The sequence below is a fragment of the Xyrauchen texanus genome, chromosome 11, assembly GCF_025860055.1.
Source record: "Xyrauchen texanus isolate HMW12.3.18 chromosome 11, RBS_HiC_50CHRs, whole genome shotgun sequence".
Classification (NCBI taxonomy): Eukaryota; Metazoa; Chordata; class Actinopteri; order Cypriniformes; family Catostomidae; genus Xyrauchen; species Xyrauchen texanus.
Genome location: NC_068286.1, coordinates 47,079,074 through 47,100,184, shown reverse-complemented (window position 1 = coordinate 47,100,184; position 21,111 = coordinate 47,079,074). Strand labels below are relative to the sequence as shown.

The 21,111-nt window shown below is 41.1% G+C and overlaps 1 protein-coding gene across 1 annotated transcript in view; it reads left to right on the top strand.

The window, feature by feature from the left end:
* Nucleotides 1–260: 260 nt before the first annotated feature.
* Nucleotides 261–21,111, top strand: part of dchs2 (dachsous cadherin-related 2) — a 37,637-nt gene continuing 16,786 nt past the window's right edge. The window contains exons 1-10 of the mRNA XM_052137270.1: nucleotides 261–2,000; nucleotides 6,423–6,614; nucleotides 6,692–6,923; nucleotides 8,930–9,166; nucleotides 13,230–14,264; nucleotides 15,410–15,597; nucleotides 15,752–15,848; nucleotides 15,962–16,119; nucleotides 17,647–18,484; nucleotides 20,000–20,239. Coding sequence (XP_051993230.1) covers nucleotides 261–2,000; nucleotides 6,423–6,614; nucleotides 6,692–6,923; nucleotides 8,930–9,166; nucleotides 13,230–14,264; nucleotides 15,410–15,597; nucleotides 15,752–15,848; nucleotides 15,962–16,119; nucleotides 17,647–18,484; nucleotides 20,000–20,239 — 4,957 coding nt within the window. The remainder of the gene's footprint in view (nucleotides 2,001–6,422; nucleotides 6,615–6,691; nucleotides 6,924–8,929; nucleotides 9,167–13,229; nucleotides 14,265–15,409; nucleotides 15,598–15,751; nucleotides 15,849–15,961; nucleotides 16,120–17,646; nucleotides 18,485–19,999; nucleotides 20,240–21,111) is intronic.

Genomic DNA, 21,111 nt, shown 5'->3' with positions numbered 1-21,111 from the left:
CGATCTGCCTCTTATCTGCCTTATTTTTGTCATAACCTCGCAACCGACAGTATTCTGTATTTAACATATATAACGGAGAAGCGATGTCCGAAGAGGCTGTAAAGACACGGATGGATAAGTGCTCATGGGAAAGTTTTGGAGAGTGAACTTCAAGCTCCAAGACGTCATTTCTTCGTTATAATGAATGCCGAATGCTCTTAACTTTTTTTTATATATTTTTTTTAATTATTATTATTATTATTTTAATTGTATGTTTTCATATGAAAATGGAGTTTTGCGCACGGACTTTGCTCCAATGTATCTTAGTTTCATTCTTGTGTGGTTGTTGTAGCGCACAGGTGTTCAATCTCAGTCTCTCTGTAGAGGAAGGGTTACCTGCAAAAACTATCGTCGGGGATATAAAAGCCGGACTCCCCGCAGAAATCCCAAATTCTGGATTCTTTATATCTGAAAGCAAAGACTCCGATGTTCTCCGAGACTTGGAGATCGATGGAGACACCGGCATCATCTCCACCGCCGTGGTGTTGGACCGAGAGCGCACGGAGACATATGAGTTCGCGGCCGCCACTTTAACAGGAGAGGTTATTAAAGTAACCATTGAGGTGACGGATGTAAATGATCATTCCCCGGTATTCCCTGTAAACAGAATCCAGTTGAATGTGTCTGAATTAAGCCTCCCTGGAACCCGCTTTGAGCTGGAAGGAGCACAGGACCAGGATGAGGCTGATTTTGGCACTCAGGGCTACAGAATTACTGATGGAGATATGAGGCAACTTTTTAAAGTAGAAATCCGTAATAGTGGAGCTGGTGTGTTCAATTTAGACCTTATTCTGCAAGCAAGACTAGATAGAGAAACTACAGACTTCTATAGACTGACGATTGAGGCGTTTGATGGTGGTGTGCCTCCTAAAACAGGCCAGTTACTGGTGCATGTTACTGTACTTGATGAAAATGACAACCAGCCTGTGTTCAGTCAGTCTGAGTATCGTGCTGTCATTCTGGAAAGTGCCCCAATAATGACACCTGTCTGCCAGGTACTGGCGACAGACCCAGACCTTGGCATCAATGGCCAGGTCATCTACGAGATCAACCGCCGTCAAAGTGACCCGAATGAGCATTTCATTATTGATAGCTCCTCAGGCATCATTAGAGTCAATAAGTTTTTGGACTATGAAAATCAGGCATTCTTTGAGCTCATTGTGACCGCATGGGATTCTGGGACTCAGCCTGAATCCTCCAGCACTTTTGTAAGTATTAAAGTCCTGGATGTCAATGACAACCACCCAAATATTAACATCCTGTTTCTGAATGAGGCCGGAGCACCTGAGGTATCGGAGGGAGCGGGGCTCGGAGAGTACGTTGCTAGGATTGCAGTTTCAGACCCTGATTTAGGGGAGTTCAAGAAGATCGATGTACTCCTCCAAGGTGGCGATGGGACGTTCACCCTCAAATCCACTGCCGATTTTCTGTATGTTCTCTGCGTGGATGGACCTCTAGACAGAGAGGTGAAGGACACGTATGACCTCACTGTGATCGCCTCCGATTTCGGCTCTCCTCCGCTGAGGAGCGAGGCTACATTTCAAGTTAAGGTCACCGATGTGAATGACAATCCACCGATTTTTAACCAAAACAACTATGAGGACAGAATTCCCGAGGATGTGCATGAGGGAACAGCTCTCTTCCAAGTGAAGGCCACTGACAGAGATCAAGGAGAAAACTCTGGAATCATCTACTCTGTTGAACAGTCAGAGCAGGAGCATCTGTTCAATATAGATCCAGCATCAGGTCTCATTACGACTGCTGCAGGCCTAGACCACGAGAAAGAGACAGAGCTGAAGTTCTTGGTGATGGCGACTGATGGTGGTTCTCCGTCGCTCTCCTCCACAGCCACTGTGACCATCCACGTAGAGGACATCAATGACAATAAACCCATATTCAAACAACAGTTCTATAACGTTACCATCAAAGAGCACACAGCAGTTGGGACATGCATCTTGCAGGTAATATTGATAGTAATGTTCTTGGCTGAATTTGTTTTTAGCAACTATCCTATGATGGTGATAATTTGCCACTATTATGTGCAACATGGCCTTGTGTGATGTCTTGTGATATTTGGTAAGTGATTTAACACCATTTAATTGCTTTAAAGCTACACTATGTAAGATTTTATTGTTAGAAATGAACAATCCAGAGATTGAGTTTTTCTCGCGAGACACGTCTGGACCGTTTTATTGGGCCGTCTCTTACACACACAGGTGTCTGACAGCTGTCCGTAAATCTCTCTCTCTGTCGCACTGTCGTCTTCGGTCGGCCTTTACCCCTAATTAGCCTGGTTAGGGGCTATCCGCCCTTCCACATTCCTCCCTCGTTCTCTTAGGCCGGGGAGCCCCTGGCATGACGTAACCCCCCCTTTCCCTGGGGAGGGGCGTGGCTTCCGCCCCATCTGCTGGCAGGTCATCCCCATCTACCTGAATGAGGGAGGGGACAAGGAGAGGAAAAAAAAAAAAAGGGTTGCACATACAGGCCGTAACGGCGATCGTGCCAAATTAAAAAAACATTTAAAAAAAAAGAGAGGGAAAGGCTAACACGGAGCGGAAGTGGGAGAGTGAGAGTGAGAGAGAGAGAGAGAGAGAGGGAGAGAGAGAGAAAGAAAACACTTGGTGGAGACAAATGGTCCTCGGCCACTCCTCCACCATTTAATGGACGACAGCCGCACCTCCCTGGGAGGATCGGAGGCAATCCTCCGGCCCACCGCGTGGATATCTCCCCGCCTCTGGCAATGGTCCTCCCGCTATAGGCGGTCAGCCAGGAGCCCCTCCTCCCCTCACGGTTGGTGGCCGTAGCTCCGCTCTCAGGTGGCCGGGTGTGCGGAATCACGACCCCGCCCTCCGCCCTGCCGCAGTGGTATTTTATTATGGATTGTGGTACTGCAGTGCTTGATATCATTTATCAAGGAAGGACAATGGGAAAAATTTACATTAAACTCGTAACAACGCCAATCTCCAAACCAGTTACTACTTTAGACTATACGCCTGCTAACTAAGTTATAATAGTTTCCATGCACGGTATGACTATCTGATATGACTAGCAATCGTTGTCTAACGTTTGTAATGCTATTTATTTTGAAACAGTTGTTTTGAAGACGTCAGAACAACAGCGGAAGATACTCTACTCACACGCTAATATTTTGTGGATATCCGTCTTTTTCTTCTTTACGTTATTTATTTATTTCTGTTTTTGAGGGAATGGGCGAGTTTTGTTGTCGTTAGTGACATTCGCTCTGATAAGTTGATCACCTGTTACCATGGTTACACCGGTACTCCTTGAACAGAGCCAAAGCCCAACTCACGTAATTACTAAAACACTGTTCCTCCGCGAGTAAATTGCAGTTCTATGCTTGAACCACTAGAGGGCCAAAAGTTACACACCCTTGTGTCTAAATCAGCTCCCTATGTCGTGAATCAGTACATCGTGAACACTACTTCGGGCACTGGTAAGGGTGTTGATCCACCGAACATTGGGATACTTATGACTCAATCACCGTCGACACGATAACGAGCTTGTGCTCGACATGACGTGAGACTTCAGAAGATGTGACGTTGTTTCCCATCAGGGATCATAATGAGCAACAACGCTCCCTGGTTTTAACGGTGCATCAGGGGCGTAGATTCCGCAAGTACAACCCCGCCATTAATTATCCCATGATCAATGGAAACATGCTTCACACTGCAATGTTCAAGCCAAATCTTCACCCTTGCGGTGCATTGTGGGATGTTTTTAGGGAGTGAACGTTTCAGTGCACTGGAACGATTTTGCGAATGATATGGCCCCTAAAATGGCACTGATTACTGCCCTGACTACTGACCTTGGGAACTGACTGAGACGCACCCACAGTGCTGCTTTAACTATTGTGGATAAGGCCAGCGCATAACAAATAAAACATTGTAGTGATCACACTACAAGGCATTAAGAGACGCTATGTTCACAACACACACACACACACACACACACACACTTACTCTCCAAAACAGAGACAGTACTGGGGTTTTTCTGCAGAAACAAAGACAACAGTGTTGGGAAGTAGCCACAACACACTGGTGCCCGCTTTGCATCCCAGTTTGAGAAACATGGCACCAAATCTGCCGGCTGGCACAAGTGTACACAATCCTATTTATAGTACCAATTTATTGGAAAAACACCTACTTTTAATTCCACATCAAGCTATTTATAGAAAATGCCCATTTTTCTTCAAATCACTTGGGTGTTGTTAGTTTTCAGATAAGGTGTTCATTGTTTGCGAGGTGCATTGTGTGCATTGTGTTTGCCTTGGCATGCAGTAAATTGTATCTTTAGCAGTGCTTAGTGGTTATTACTTGAAGAACGTGTTCAATTTAAAGATATTTTCAGTGGAAAGCATTTACTGATTTTTCTGTGCATGCAGTGTTTTGTCAGGCAGTAAACTTTGACCTTGAGGTCCCAGTCCTTCCACCCACTGGAGTCATAAAACTTGTGTAATATCACTTCTATGAAAGAAAGGCTGGGATCATAAGGTGCTGCCGAAGACGGCAGATAATAGAAAAGGATTGGTTTGCTCGTCCTGATTAGTGTTTCCTCTGGTTCAATCCATGTCATTTTTCCTTGCTTTATCTGCACTTGTTAATCAAGTTTAACGTCTGACCTCGGTCATCGTTTTCTTTCGAGCCAATAAAATGAAGTAGAAACAGAAAACATTTGCATTGTTGGAATCAAAGATCAAGGTCCGAGGTCTTTGTGTGTCATATTCATGGTAACGTAAACCTCGTTAGAAAGCTTAACCTACTTGCGAGCACCTGTCCTGAATAATCATGGTCTTTTCTTTCCTGGACTTGGATCAGCAAGATTATTTTCAATGTCTCTTGCCACTTCATCAACAGAAACCACCTTTAACATATACTGGCACAGAATTGCTCATCGCATTTTTAACGCTTAAGTTAAAGGAAAGTTCCGGGTTCAATACCAGTTCAGCTCAATCGACAGCATTTGCTGCATAATGCTGATTACCACAAACATGTATTTTGACTCGTGCCTCCTTTTCTCTCTATACAAAAGAGCACAAATGTGTGTTCCAGTGAGACACTTCCAATGCAAGTCAATGGGGTTTAATAATTAAAATACTCACTGTTTCAAAGGTATAGACACAAGACATAAACAATATGTGTGTTACTGTCATAAAATCACGCACTAACCACATCTGTGTAGAGATATAGACAATTTTACAACTCTGTTGCCATGACGATGTAAAGTCAGCAAACCCTAAATCCTAAAACAACTTTACAGCTCAAATAATACATGAGTTTTAACAGAAGAATGAATGTGAGTGCTTTTATAAAATTATAAGCGTCACATTTATGCTTATAAAAAAAATTGGCCCATTGACTTCCATTGTAAGACCTCGATTTTTTTAATTTTTTTTAAAATATATATATATATTTTTATATTCTCCCCTTTTCTCCCCCAATCTGTAATGCCCGATTCCCAATGCGCTCCAAGTCTTCATGCTGGCGTAGTGACTCGCCTCAATCCGGTTGGCGGAGGACGAATATCAGTTGCCTCCTCGTCTGAGACCATCAATCCACGCATCTTATCACGTGACTTGTTGAGCGCGTTACCATGGAGACGTAGCGCATGTGGAGGCTTCACGCTATTCTCCGCAGCATCCACGCACAACTCACCACACGCCCCACCGAGAGCGAGAACCACATTATAGCGACCACGAGGAGGTTACCCCATGTGACTCTACCCTCCCTAGCAACTGGGCCAATTTGGTTGCTAAGGAGACCTGACTGGAGTCACTCAGCACGCCCTGGATTCAAACTCACGACTCCAGGTTTATAGTCAGCGTCAATACTCGCTGAGATACACAGACCCCGAATTTAGCTTTTTTTTTAAAGAAAAGAAAGAATGAGTTTAAATAAATATTTGTGGTATATTCCTCTAAGACACTTACAGGATGTGATGCAACGCTAGCACTAGTTATGATCTCACAAGTGTAAAAAACAAAACCTAACATCTGCGAATCTGCTAATGTACATCTGAGAATAATCTTTTAATCTGTATGTTTCTATATAAGCACAAGAAGTGTGTTTTCAATTAGCCTAAGAGTCTTAGCGGCATGTTAAAAACACAAAGCGCATTATACAGCGTCTTTCAGCACCTGCAGATTACTCTGAGTTACTCTACCGTCATGGTGCTGTTCCTCAGTAGTGTTTCAAGGGAAGATCTGTCCTCTGCTCCAAGAGCAGGTCAGTCTTAATGTTTAAGAATACTGAATGCTATGTGAACACTTCTGACATGTACTTTTTCCTAGATGGGATTCTGAGTATTCCTAGCATTTAAAAGCCAAGAAGATGCAGCCATATTTATGATATTTCCATCTGTACCAGGTCACTGCCATCGATGCCGATGATGCTGAGTTTGGGTCAGTGCGGTACTCCGTCTCTGATGGCTACGTCAGCAAGGATTCCCACCCTTTCTTTCACATCAACCCTGTTACTGGGGCAATCTGTGTATCCCAAGACATTGATCGTGAAGCAGGCCTTGTAATCTTTGACCTGTTGATTAAAGCTGAAGATCAAGTGAGTGTCAAGTTGGTTAAACCTGCACTATGTAAACTCGAAGCCGTTCTTAATCGAAACCTTTTCTTCCTGAATAGGATGGTCTCAGTTCACAGACATTTGTTCACATCGACGTGGAGGATGTGAACGATAATGCTCCAGTTTTTAGTCCTGAGAACTACATCACAAGCGTGAGCAGCCATGCTCCACCTGGCACTGAGCTCCTTAGCGTTTTTGCCTCTGACCGGGATACTGGCGACAACGGGCAAATCACTTATAAGCTCTTACCCGGAGATTCTGCCTCTTTATTCACCGTGGACCAGTCAACAGGTAATATGTTCTGAGTTAGCATCCACTGTGACTTTGAGATTTAAAAACAGTACATAACTTATGAAACATACTGGGATGCTTTGTACGTGCATTAAATGATGGTCCATGGGCATGCGTTGATAACTCACTTATCCTGTTGAGACATGTTGAGTCTCTTTTCACGAGGGTCAGACTCTTGTAAGTCTTCTGTAGCCGATACAGTAATTACTTTTGTCACCTCCCAACAGGAGGCCTGTGGATTTACACAGCACTTTCCTAAAACCTTTCTGGGCATGAGTGTTGATTGAGGGCTGTGTAAAAACCTTGGCACAGTGGATGGACACGTTCATTCAGCATTTTCATTCAGTGCTTAAGCTTTATTTCATGTCTTTTTATTATTTGTTTGTACCCAACATCAGTTTTGCAAATGAGTTCAATTTTTAATCTGAATCAATCAATGAAAGTGAACCTTTAGATAAACTGAACCTTTTACTTAAAGGGACAGTTCACCCAAAAAATGAAAATTATCTCATCATTTACTCACCCTAATGCTGTTCCAGATGTGTGTGACTTTCTTTCTTCTGCAGAACACAAATGAAGATTTTTAGAAGAGTATCTCTGCTCTGTAGGTCCATACAATGCAACTGAATGGTGACCAGAACTTTGTTGCTCCAAAATGCAAATAAAATACGACTTAAATGTTTAGAAGCGATATAGTATGTGTGGGTGAGAAACAGATCAATATTAACGTAATTTCTTACTCTAAATCTCCACTTTCACTTTTACATCTGAAAGTCACATGTGGTGCCTGTTTTGATTCACTTTAACATCTGAAAGTGAAAGTGGAGATTTAGAGGAAAAATTGATTTAAATATTGATCTGTTTCACACTCACACCTCTCATATCACTTCTGAAGACATGGATTAAACCACTGGATTCGTATGGATTACATTTATGCTACCTTTGTGTGCTTTTTGGAGCTTACAAGTCCTGGTCACCATTCACTTGCATTGTGTGAACCTACAGAGCTGCAATATTCTTCTGCTGAAGAAAGTCATACACATCTGGGATGGCATGAGGGTGAGTACATGATGAGAGAATATTTATTTTTGGGTGAACTGTCCCTTTAATAAGCAGAACGACTCGCTGTTTTTTAATTACATTAATAACATAAAACATGCACATTTGTTTTTAGTTATGAGTAAATCTGCAGAAATATTCACTGAACGAATCATTGAAAGAAATAAAAATGAACGATGAATCAGTAGCCACACCTCTATTTGGAAAGCCAAAAATAGTGAAGCGTCCCAGTGCTGTTATGCTAAATATCAGCACTTTTGGAACAGCACCTCAAGGTCCGGAACTAACTGTTGTACAATATGTATTATTATTATTATTATTATTATTATTGACTGCATAAGTGATTGAAGTGTTTTGGGTTTGAGACACCAAAGATAGGAATCATTGCTTTTATTAGTTTAATAGAAATAGAGACGGTTTTTTTTAATGCGTTTTTAGAGCTTCTGTCACTGCCCTCGACAGTTTACATGTTCACATTTTCTCCTTTTGTACATTGCATATTAAGCATTGTCTCTCCTGTGTGTTCTCACTCTCAAGTAGCATTGGGGAGTCTGTAAGTCACTTTTACTTCCCTTTTGTCTGAACGAACCAATTCACTGCAATTAAACAGACGTCCCAATGCGACATATGCATGTACCCCGTTCGCATTCTCGCCCAGCATTGGTATCGTGCATTGTCCGTTCTGAGAGTACAGGCTGCTGATTTGACTATGACACGGACAGTGTTTCTCCATCCATCCGAGGGGCCACATGATGCTAGTGACAGGACCCGAAGAGGGTTTAAATCAACAGATGCTAAGGATTTTAAAGTAGATCAAGGCGACAGAATCTAGCGGGTACTGTACCATCTGTCAAAGGTGGGATCCACCATGTCATGAGGATGGCTCAGTGTTGGATGCTTTAGTCCTGTTAAATGTCATTTGTCTTTTTAATTTGTGTGTTCCTCAGGAGCTGTCTTCTTGAGCTCTTTATTGTCTCAGCTGCACAGTAGCAGTGTGAAGCTGTCTGTCTCTGCTTGGGACGGAGGCGGCATGTCTGCGGTTCTTCCTGCTAATATAACAGTGAACATCCTTCACAGCGACCAGCCCCCGGCCCTCTTCCAGAAATCCCACTACACCTTTTCCATCTCTGAGGATGCACCCGTGGGCTCCTCTGTTGGTTTGGTTCAAGCTGTCACCCCTGCCAGTGAGTTTACCATGCTTTTCCTGAGCATACTGCTTATTGACCTAACATATTATTACATTTAAAAATCATAAAATAAGAGATATACTGTTTAACATTAAAGGAATGGGATTCCTCTCATCATTTACTCACCCTCATGTTGTCACAAACAAAGATATTTTAATGGAGATATGATGTCTGTTTGTCCATACAATGCAAGTGAATGGTGACCAAACATTCAAGCTCCAAAAAGGACATAAAGGCAGCATAAATATAATCCAGACGACTCTGTTTAATCTGAAGCGATCCAATCAGTTTTGGGCTTAGGAAGTGTGATGAGAGAATTACAATTTTTGTTTGGACTATTCCTTTAAGGCAAAAAGTAACTGGACACTATCTGGTTGTCCAAGTTAGTGTAACATGTCCATATTTAATGTGATGAACTACACCAGTAGTTACGAGTAGAAACCTTTGGTTTGGTGTTTAGTGAATTGTTTCCAGGGGTGTATTTAGGACATTTAGCTACGAAAGGTTGTCTACTTTCAGAATAATGAAAGATCAATCAACTTGTGGTTGAGAACAGATATTAATTATTATATTGGGATTTTCCCTTCAAATTTTGGAAAACAGAATGGTCATTGTAACTATAGAATGGACAAATTTTGGTTGTTTTTCCCTAGCACAGTTCGCTGGCATGTCTCTGGGTGGATGAGAATGATGGAGAAAAATGGTGGAAATTGGTGTGGTCGTCATGTCTCCACTATAGTGTCAATAAAATAACTTTTCGTTTTCTCTGATCGTGTCACTGCAAGTCTACGCTCATTTAAGTGGAGGACAGACATTGCTGTGATAGCGAGGAAAGAGAGAAAAAGCATAAAAGGGTCAAAATATTACAGCATGTGAAAAGATATATTCAGAGCTATCTGTGACATTCATCGCAATAAATCAAGTGTGCCGCACAAGCCCTCAAAAGTGAAGCCAAAACGTCTCGCTTGCCCCCCGGTGGCTGGTCTTAGTATAGGTCATAAACCCCGCCTCCCCATGTTATTCAACGGGACCTGAGACCAACTAAACAATTAAATTACACTTCACATCTTTTTTCCAAAGATAGTTTCTGTCATTTACTGTCGTTTCTATCACGTTGATGTCATTTCAAGTGTTTGTTTTCAAAATAAGTTTGTTTTTAGTTATTTGATGCTATAAAAACGCTGCTGTGACATCATGATTGACAGCTGTGATTGACAGGTTCTCTGAGCGAAGTAGACACTGAAGCACCAACTGACTTTTTTTCTGAGGAGATTGGAGCTTTAAATTTAATATCTAAATTTCTATAATTAATTATTTCACACCGTCGTAAGTCAAAAGTCAAAAGTGCAGGGGCGTGTCCTTGCGATTGATTGAGCGAGAGTGAGGGCGGGGCCTTGATTTCGCGGCTTTACTTCCTGCTCACTACTGCGCAGGTCTGGTCCCGAAATCGCAACTGCGCAGACTCAAGTCCCAAGATGTCAGCGCCATATCGGGACACTGGCGGCTTCAGTTCTCACCAATGGAAAAGAGCGAAGGGGCGTCTGCCATCTTTTTTTTACAGTCTATGCAATAAATTCACACATGATATTTGGAAATAACATTTCATTTTAGTTGATCGAGAAAAACAGGAGTTTCGAGAGCATTTGAATATTTAACAACATGATCTGGTTTTCAAAAACAGGTTAGAAGTTATTCAAATATATAGCCTAATTAATACAACTCTCAGCCATCAATTCACATATATAACATTCGTTACAAATATTTTCTATGATGGGGATAATAAAGTTCGAGTTCGAGCTGCTGCATGACACGGGAGTCCTGTGAACTGAACGCGTGTCTCATCATCACGTCTGGTGTTTACAGTGGAAATACGCATAGCTTCGTTATAATGAGTCTGAGCAATCTAGCTTTGTTTTTTGAGCTTTGATGCTGAATTTATCCAGCCCAACAGCCTCTGAATTTACTGGGTTTGTGGTTTAAGGCTTCAGACAATGATTGGTTGGGCCTGTGGTGGTTACTCTGCCAGGGTCGCCAGTGTTAAATTTGGACCAGTGGGTCAAAGTAATTAAAATAATGGCCAAAATGACCAAGTGAGTTTTTTGTGTGTGCCTTAAGTTTCCAAGTACCTTTTGGGGCTGCTGTATACGGATGGGTTGTTCATTTGATAGAGGTATGTTTTTAAAATAAATGACAATATCAGTAATCAATACAAAGCTTGAAACTCAGTTGAAAGTTATGCAACACAATTATAGTCCTGGTGTCAAAACACTGCCACCCTTTTTGACATCGTCCCTTGTCCACTATTACTCTAGTACGTTCAGACATCGTCACCCCAGTGACTAATCCAGTTTACGGGTCAGGGGTGAGCGCATCAGAGGGTTAAATGTCAGTCCAGTTGGCAGAGTTGTTATGGTGGATTAAAGAGGTATTTAGTGTGCTTTGTTTCTTTTGTCTCTCTCAGTCTTCAAGGTGAATATAAATCAGTATATTTGGTGAAAGGCATCCCATTCCCAGTGGTTACCCAAGCTATTATGGTTAAAAACAGTAACATGCTCAAAGATTGAAAAGCACTTATTATCATCATTTTCTACTTTTAATTGTAAATTGATAAGCGTATCTGTATCTTTAATGGCACAGATGTGTTTGTGAATATAAGGTGACATAAAAGAAAGGTAATGGTTGTTATTTTGCATTGGAGTTATATTTATTTTAAGGTGTTTACATAGGTATATGACTGCAAAATAATATACAATTAAACAAATGACTTGATCTGTTTAGGCTCAATTTAAAAATGATGCATTAATGCATGAAATATTGTATTACTGAAGTGGTGTAAGGAGTATGAGATATTGAATTGCTTCATTGAATCACTCTTGAATTATTTGAGTGATTTTTTAAAATATTTTTTTGGCTCACGCATGTGTGTAAACAGACAAAAATCATTAGACTTCCACATAATAGAAGACAGTAGACAGTCATCTGAGGTTGTCGTTTAGATTAGCTGATTATCCCACTCCTCAAGTCAAATGAAGAGACAGAATTTCTGAGTTTCTGAGTTGGAGAGGGGGGCGGATCCTTTAATCTCTTGGGGCTTTAGTGTCCCACAGCCAAGCAAACTCTCTAATGCCAAACAGTAGGATTGGGACATTGGGGCTGTTATCACAAATGGTAGGGGTGATGCATTAAGACCTTGACATACTTCCGTCTTCGTTCAGTGGTGATATTATGTTCGAAACAGCAGAGCAACGGTATACTGATTGAGAACATTCAGACACCCACCACGCCACTGTGGGAGGAGTTTGATGTACATTTAAATATGAAGATGCTCAGGAGCCTGTGTATCTCAGCGAGTATTGACGCTGACTATCACACCTGGAGTCACGAGTTTGAATTCAGGGCGTGCTGAGTGACTCCAGCCAGGTCTCCTTAGCAACCAAATTGGCCCGGTTGCAAGCGAGGGTAGAGTCTCCACGGTAATGCGCTCAACAAGTCACGTGATAAGATGCGCGGATTGACGGTCTCAGACGCGGAGGCAACTGAGATTCTTCCTCCGCCACCCAGATTGAGGCGAGTCACTACGCCACCATGAGGACTTAAGCTCGCTAATAACTCTACACGCCGGTGTGTTCCTGTTGACTGATTTTGACTGACTGAAGGATGTAAACAGAATAAGCTGTGAGCTTAGAAGTAGGTGGAGCTCTAGGTACCTACCGATGATGTGGACCAATAACAGTAAGAAGGAGTTTAGCAGCCAGTCAGAAGTTTTCCTGAAAGTTCACCAGGCGAGCTGCTATGAACCACTGACATGAATGCATTAACACCTTCTTTCTGGCCAGATTTTTATCTAAATGACGTCACACCTATTCGTCGATTTTGTATGAAGTATATCGGGGCCTTTAGAAAACATACATTTTCTTTACCTGTTCACGTTTCATTTTCTGTACCTGTAAATAAAATTCCTGAAACCCTGCAAATAGAAATTTAGTTCGAAATGAACTTTCCATTGTGTTGATATTTTATTTCTATGATATTTTGGCTGTATTTGTCCTTCTAATTGCAGATTCAGTGGAGGCAGTCTCATACGTCATATCCTCTGGTGATCCACAGGGGCTTTTCTCAGTGGATGCTCAGACAGGCATCATCACCACTAACCAGCCCCTGGACCACGAGTCCCTTTCTTATGTTCTCCTGACCTTACAGTTCCACACAGGTACCCTCCCTATCTACAGCAATGCTCAGGTCAATGTCTCCATCACTGATGTCAATGACAACCCTCCTGTGTTCTCAAAGACCTCTGAACACATAACCGTATCTCATAACACCTCTCCAGGGACGCCACTCTTCATTGCACTTGCTCATGATAGTGACAGCCATCTTAATGGCAGAATTCATTACTTGTTACGTCCTGAGAGCCGCTTATTTACCATTCACCCACATCTTGGGACTCTTATGCTAAGCAGTGACCTCTTAAGAGATTCTACCAAGAGATATGAGCTCAGTGTTATAGCTGAGGATGAGGGTAATCCTTCATTGAGTTCTACTTTAGGTCTTGTTATAGAGCTGGACTCTTCAGGCCATGTAGAAGACACTCTGGCCTTTGAAACTTTGGTGTACCAGGTTGAAATTGGAGAAAGTGCTCAGAAAGACACCAGAGTTATTCAGGTACGGGCTCATGGAACCACAGCCCAGCATGCAAGAACCCCTGCAACAGCGCCCCCCATCATCACTTACTCTCTCCAACGCCTCACTGGAGTCCCGCCATTCAGGATCCACCCAGAGAGTGGATGGATGTTTTTAACACAGAGTCTTGACTACGAAACTGAACCCATGTACAGATTTAGAGTCTGCGCAACGGTGCAGTTTGGCAAAACAGAGGCCACTGCCACAGCAATGGTGGTTGTCATGGTTCAAGATGAGAATGACAGTGCACCAGTGTTCAGTAGGGATGTGTACTTCTTCAGCGTGCAGGAGGGACCGTCCCCTCATGGGGTAATTGGAATGGTAAAAGCTACCGACAGAGATTCTCATAATAATGGTGTGTTATCCTTCATCTTGCTGTCTGATGGAAAATACTTTAGAATCAACCCCAGAACAGGTCAGATCTTCTGTCAAAAACATAATAAATATTAATCTCAGTATTTGGTAACACTTTATTTGGATAGTCCCAAGTAGATACTGAACTGACTATAAGTGACTTATAGACTAACTTGCTATAGCTTGTAAATAGTGTTTCAACAAACATTCAGTAGTCTATCGCTAGCCAGTATAACAGCAGCATAATAACAGTGTATCAACTGACTTGCTATAGCTAGTAAACAGTGTTTCGACAAACATTCAGTAAACTATCAATAGCCAATATAACAGCAGCAAAATAACAGCTTGCTATAGCTAGTAAACAGTGTTTCAACAAACATTCAGTAGACTATCAATAGCCAGTATAACAGCAGCAAATTAACAGCTTATCGACTGATTTGCTATAGCTAGTAAACAGTGTTTCAACATACATTCAGTAGACTATCAATAGCCAGTATAACAGCATCAAAATAACAGCTTATCGACTGACTTGCTATAGCTAGTAAACAGTGTTTCAACAAACATTCAGTAGACTATCAATAGCCAGTATAACAGCATCAAAATAACAGCTTATCAACTGACTTACTATAGCTACTAAACAGTGTTTCAACAAACATTCAGTAACCATCGCTAGCCTGTATAAAAGCCGCAAAATAACAGCTTATCGACTGATTTGCTATAGCTAGTAAACAGTGTTTCAACATACATTCAGTAGACTATCAATAACCAATATAACAGCATCAAATTAACAGCGTATTGACTGACTTGCTATAGCTAGTAAACAGTGTTTCAACAAACATTCAGTAGACTCTCAATAGCCAGTATAACAGCCGCAAAATAACAGCTTATCAACTGACTTGCTGTAGCTAGTAAACAGTGTTTCAACAAACATTCAGTAGAATATCAGTAGCCTCTATTAATAACCTCTCTATTAATGACCTACTTACATAATTTTTGATAACATCAGTTCATTAAAAGATCATTAATAGTCAATATACATGCTAGCGATAGTCTACTGAATGTTTGTTGAAACACTGTTTACTAGCTATAACAAGCCAGATGATAAGTCACTTATAGACAGTAAAATATCCATTTTGGACCATAAAAAATAAAGTGTTACCCTGTATTTTCTTTATTTTTCATGTTTCACTATATCTCTGGCTGTAGGGGAAATCATAAACCTGGTGGCTTTGGATCGTGAGGAGCATGCGCAGCATGTGTTGAGGGTGATGGTCACAGATCAGGGTCAACCTCGTCTCAACTCGACAACTATGGTTCACATCCTAGTCACAGATGTCAATGATAACAGCCCACAGTTCACACACCTGCCTGCAACTAAAGAGCTAAACGTCCAGGTCATAATCATACATAGTCTGCAGTACACAGGCAATAAAACACAATTGTACATTGTACTGAAGTTAAATGAACCCTCAGTTAAATTATACATTTGATGTACACTCATCCTCTGTTTATATTGTATTGCCAATCAGCACAATGTTTCACGTGCAGGTGTGGGAAGGCATCCCAGTGGGTTCTGTTGTAATCAGTATGTTTGCTAAAGACCTGGATGCTGGAGAAAATGGAACTGTCAACTTCTCTATGAAAGGTAAATTAATAATGAATTAATTTGAGTATATTAGTAATTTAGTATAATGTATTGAAGGGTAAATCTCTTTTTGATGTAATCTGAGATGTGCTGTGTTTCTTCCACATACCTAGATAATCAGCTGGGCCACTTTAGTATTGATAGCCGTAATGGGGATATCAAGGTGACAGCACAGTTCTCCACAAACCCACAGACTCGCTACACCCTGAGAGTTGTTGCCAAGGACAATGGCCCTTTTCCTCTGGAGGAGATTGCAGTTGTTCACATACAGGTGCTTAGTGGGACTTTATAAGGTGTATGACGTCTCTAATATGTATGGCAGAGTAGGGATACAAATATTTTGTTACTGGCGGTTCTCTTTAGTGTGCAAAATTTGCCTTTTTTATATCCATAATTACATGGTTGCTAATGCAAATGTCCATTCCTGATATCTAAAAAATTATTACAAATAGTAAAAATCATCATTTTTGATATCAGTAAAATTTAGATTTTTGATACCATTAATGTTATTGTAACTTGTTAAAAAAAAGTATTTTTAGATACCTTTAAAGGGGATCTATTATGCAAAATTCACGTTTTCACGGTGTTTGATCATAAATGTGTGTTGGCAGTGTGTGTGTGCACAACCACCCTATAATGATAAAAATCCACCCGTTCCTTTTGTTTTAATCCCCATTAATCATAAACACTCTCTCAGAACAAGCCGTTCGCAGAGTCTGTATAAAGTGATGTCACTTTGTACAGGCCCCGCCCACGACTGTTGACGGACACTGCTGACGGACATGTTTGTTTGTGTTGTTTGGTTATAGTGTATAGCAAACGATGTAACAGTATTTGTGTGTGTGTGTGTGTGTGTGTGTGTGTGTGTGTGTGTGTGTGTGTGTGTGTGTTGCTCATCCATTGTTGTAAAACCGCTGAAAAAACTACAACAAATAAATAAATGTATAAAATAATCATTTGGAAACTTCCAGGTTCATTCTTAAAGACTTGGGCTGAACACTATTTACACTGTCAGTCATGTTGATTATGATGTCTAGTTATCCCAAGCAGAGATATCAAAACTCCGCCCAATTCTGGATATGGGGCGGGGAGCACCAGCTCATTTGCATTTAAAGACACACACACACAAAAACAGCTTGTTTTTATTCCCACCCAAAAATTGACATTTTCAACATGGTATTATAAATGATCTGTGGGGAATTTTGAGCTGAAACATCACAGACACATTCTGGGGACACCAAAGATTTAAATGACATCTTGTGAAAAGGGGCATAATTGGTGCCTTTTAAGAAATCTCCAACTTATTGATATCCGAAATCCAATTTCCAGATGTCTGAAATACCAAATTAGCAATTTCACTAGTTGTAATTATTACAAAATAAGAAAATAAATATTAAAAAAATCAGGAATGGATATTTTTACTAGTAACAATTAAATTAATGATATAAAAATATATATATATAATTTAAAATTTTTACTAGTATGAAATACTTTACTAATATGTGTATTTGGAATTCCAACGAGTTCAGAATTTAGATATTTCTAGATATCTGTTATTGTGTTTTAATTAGGAGTGAATGAAATATTGTGTAATTCTATTACAGTGTCTATTAACTAGTTGAAATTCCAATTTTGATATCAAGAATTCACATTTTAGTCAGTGCAAATATAATTACTGATATAAAAATGAGCACGTTCACTAATAGTTCCAATCCTGTAGCATGTCCTAACCAGGCACGTCTCGACTCAACCTTTAAATGTCTTTGAATATTTATTCAGACTTCCTGTTTTGTTTCAGGTATATGCGTCAGACGAATACGATGGGCACTCTGATTTCCAGGGCCCCAGACACTTCACTGTGCAGGAAGATGTGAGACTGGGAACTGTCATCGGCTCACTTGGAATTTCTAAGGTGCCCGAAAGACATTCCCGATACTCTATCGTCGAGGGGGATGGCAGTTTGCAGTTTGGTGTCAAAAGCAATAGTGGGGACCTGTATGTGGCACAACATCTGGACTATGAAGTCACTCAGCGGTACTTCTTGGTTGTCCGTGCGGAAGCCCCTCCCACTTTCAATGTCACTGTGTTTGTGACGATCAGTGTTGTTGATGTTAATGACCATGCTCCCTGGTTCCCCTGTGATGACAGTGTTGTAGTGTGTGGCGTGCATGAGGATGTTGCCCGTGGAACAGAACTGTATGTCTTTAAGGCACACGATGGGGATGGAAGCCTGCGTAACAGTGAGCTTTATTATTCTTTGACATATGACCCCGATCCTGGCAAAGACGAGCTACCTTTCCACATCGACCCTCACACTGGAGTTGTCACAACAAATGCCCAGTTGGACCGAGAGCGCACCGAGGGCTTTGTGTTTAAAGTGACTGCCAGCGACCACACGGAGGAGCCCAACAATAGGAAACATCCTTCGGTCATTGTTCAGGTCATTCTGTTTGATATCAATGACAACAGGCCCACGTTTGTCTCCATGGAAATAGCTTCTGTCTCAGAGGACACAGAGGTGGGACTCTTGGTTCATCACGTATTAACAAAAGATGAAGATGAAGGGAGTAACGGACACGTCATTTGCAGTCTGATATCGGGCAATGATGAAGGCTACTTTCGCATGGAAAGGACAGGTAACCTGCTAACTATGGCATGATTTTAGGGGTCTAAGTCAAAGAGAAAATCACTGTTAAAGACAGCATGAAATTAGAATAGATGCCACTTTCTTTCTTTAAAGGGGCAGTTCACACAAAAATGTAAATTCTCTCATCATTTACTCACCCTCATGCCGTCCCAGATGTGTGTGACTTTCTTTGTTCTGCAGAACACAAATGAAGATGTATAGAAGAATAGTTCAGCTCTGTAGTTCATACAATGCAAGTGAATGGTGACCAAAATTTTGAAGCTCCAAAAAGCACATAAAGGCAGCATAGAAGTAATCCATGAGACTCCAGTGGTTTAATTCATGTCTTCAGAGGTGATATGATAGGAATGGGTGAGAAACAGATCAATGTTTCAATTTAACATCTGAACGTCACATGTGGTGCCTGATTAGTTTCACTTTCACACCTAAAAGTGAAAGTGAAAGTAGAGATTTATAGTAAAAAATAACTTTCTCACCCACACCTATCATATCGCTTCAGAAGACATGGATTAAACCAATGGAGTCGTATGGATTACTTTTATGCTGCCTTGCCTCATTTGCATTTAAAGACACACACACACACACACACACACACACACACACAAAAAAGCTTGTTTTTATACCCACCCCAAAATTGGTATAATAAATGATCTGTGGGGTATTTTGAGCTGAAACCTCACAGACACATTCTGGGGACACCAAAGTTTTAAATTACATCTTGTGAAAAGGGGCATAATAGGTGCCTTTTAAGAGGTTTCTGGTCACCATTCACTTGCATTGTATGGACCTACAGAGCTGAAATATTCTTCTAAAAATCTTCATTTGTGTTCTGCAGAAGAAAGAAAGTTATACACATCTGTGATGTCATGAGGGTGAGTAAATGATGAGATAATTTACATTTTTGGGTGAACTGTCCCTTTAAATAAATGGCCCTGATGTGGCAAGTTCTTAGAAATGTAATCTTTGTATTTATTTGTGAAAAATCTTTATGCCATTTAAAAATAAATATATAAATAAATAAAAAATAATGAATGACTAACACAGTGAAATTGTGGTTCATCAAGTTAAACAAGGTAAAAAATATTTCGACAAATATCATGAATTTTTGAGCAAGTAATAGTCAAGAAATTGTCTTAGAATTACTCAATTTAATCTGAACAAAACATGCCTTTTCATGAAAATCAAATCTTATTTTTCTTATATCATATTTAAAAATAAATAAATTAAATACTCTTGACCTTGACACATGGACATGAGGGTCTAAAGGTCTAAATACCCTGTTATAACGGCATTAATTTTAATGCAACTGAATAAAGGAAAGATTGTTGAACTTAAGAGAATTGAACTGTATTTTAACTTTACTCTCTCTCTCTCTCTCTCTCTCTCTCTCTCTCTCTCTCTCTCTCTCTCTCTCTCACACACTATCTCTCACTCTCTCTCTCTCTCTCTCTCTCTCTCTCTCTCTCTTTCTCTCTCTCTTTCTATCTCTCTCTCCCTCTCTCAGGGCATCTGTACCTGAACTCTTCCCTGGATTACGAATCCCAGCAAGTCCACATCCTCACGGTCCAGGCCACAGACGGTGGCGTCCCCTCCCTGTCCTCCACGCAGACACTCACCGTGAAGGTTCTGGATGTTAATGACCAGTATCCGATGTTTCAGCAGCATGTTTACAAAACCACTGTCATGGAGAACAGAGAACCAGGAGAGATCATCGTCACAGTCACTGCAGTCGACCTGGACTCAGGTACCACCTTAACATCTCATGATGAGAACTTAAACACAGCATTCAGTTCAGCATTTAACTCAATCAAATATGTCCTGAAAACAAGAGAGTGCTTCCATGGACTATTTTAGGCAAAGAAGGCAGTTCTAGAAATCACCACAAGATGGCAGTATGGAGACTCACACAGTTTTCAGTCATGCTGCAGAACGATCAGAAAACAGCAGTTCTGTGCCATCGATATCTAGCAAACATATTTGTGAACGAATATTGATTTTATTTCTGTTGGCATAAATACTGTATATTGAAGGAGTGAAAGTCTGTGTGTGTGTGTGTGTGTGTGTGTGTGTGTGTGTGTGTGTGTGTGTGTGTGTGTGTGTGTGTGTCTGAGTGTCTGAGTGTGTGTGTGTGTGTGTGTTGTGTGTGTGTGTCTGTGTGAGTGTGTGTGTGTGTCTGAGTGTGTGTGTGTGTGTGTGTGTGTGTGTGTCTGAGTGTGTGTGTGTGTGTGTGTGAGTGTGTGTGTGTGTGTGTGTGTCTGAGTGTGTGTGTGTGTGTGTCTTAGTGTGTGTGTGTGTGTCTGAGTGTGTGTGTGTGTGTGTGTGTGTGTGTCTGAGTGTGTGTGTGTGTGTCTGATTGTATGTGTGTGTGTGTGTGTGTCTGAGTGTGTGTGTGTGTGTGTGTGTCTGAGTGTGTGTGTGTGTTTCTGAGTGTGGGTTTGTGTGAGTGTGTCTGAGTGTGTGTGTGTGTGTGTCTGAGTGTGTGTGTGTGTGAGTGTGTCTGAGTGTGTGTGTGTGTGTGTGTGTCTGAGTGTGTGTGTGTGTGTGTGTGTCTGAGTGTGTGTGTGTGTGTCTGATTGTATGTGTGTGTGTGTGTGTGTCTGAGTGTGTGTGTGTGTG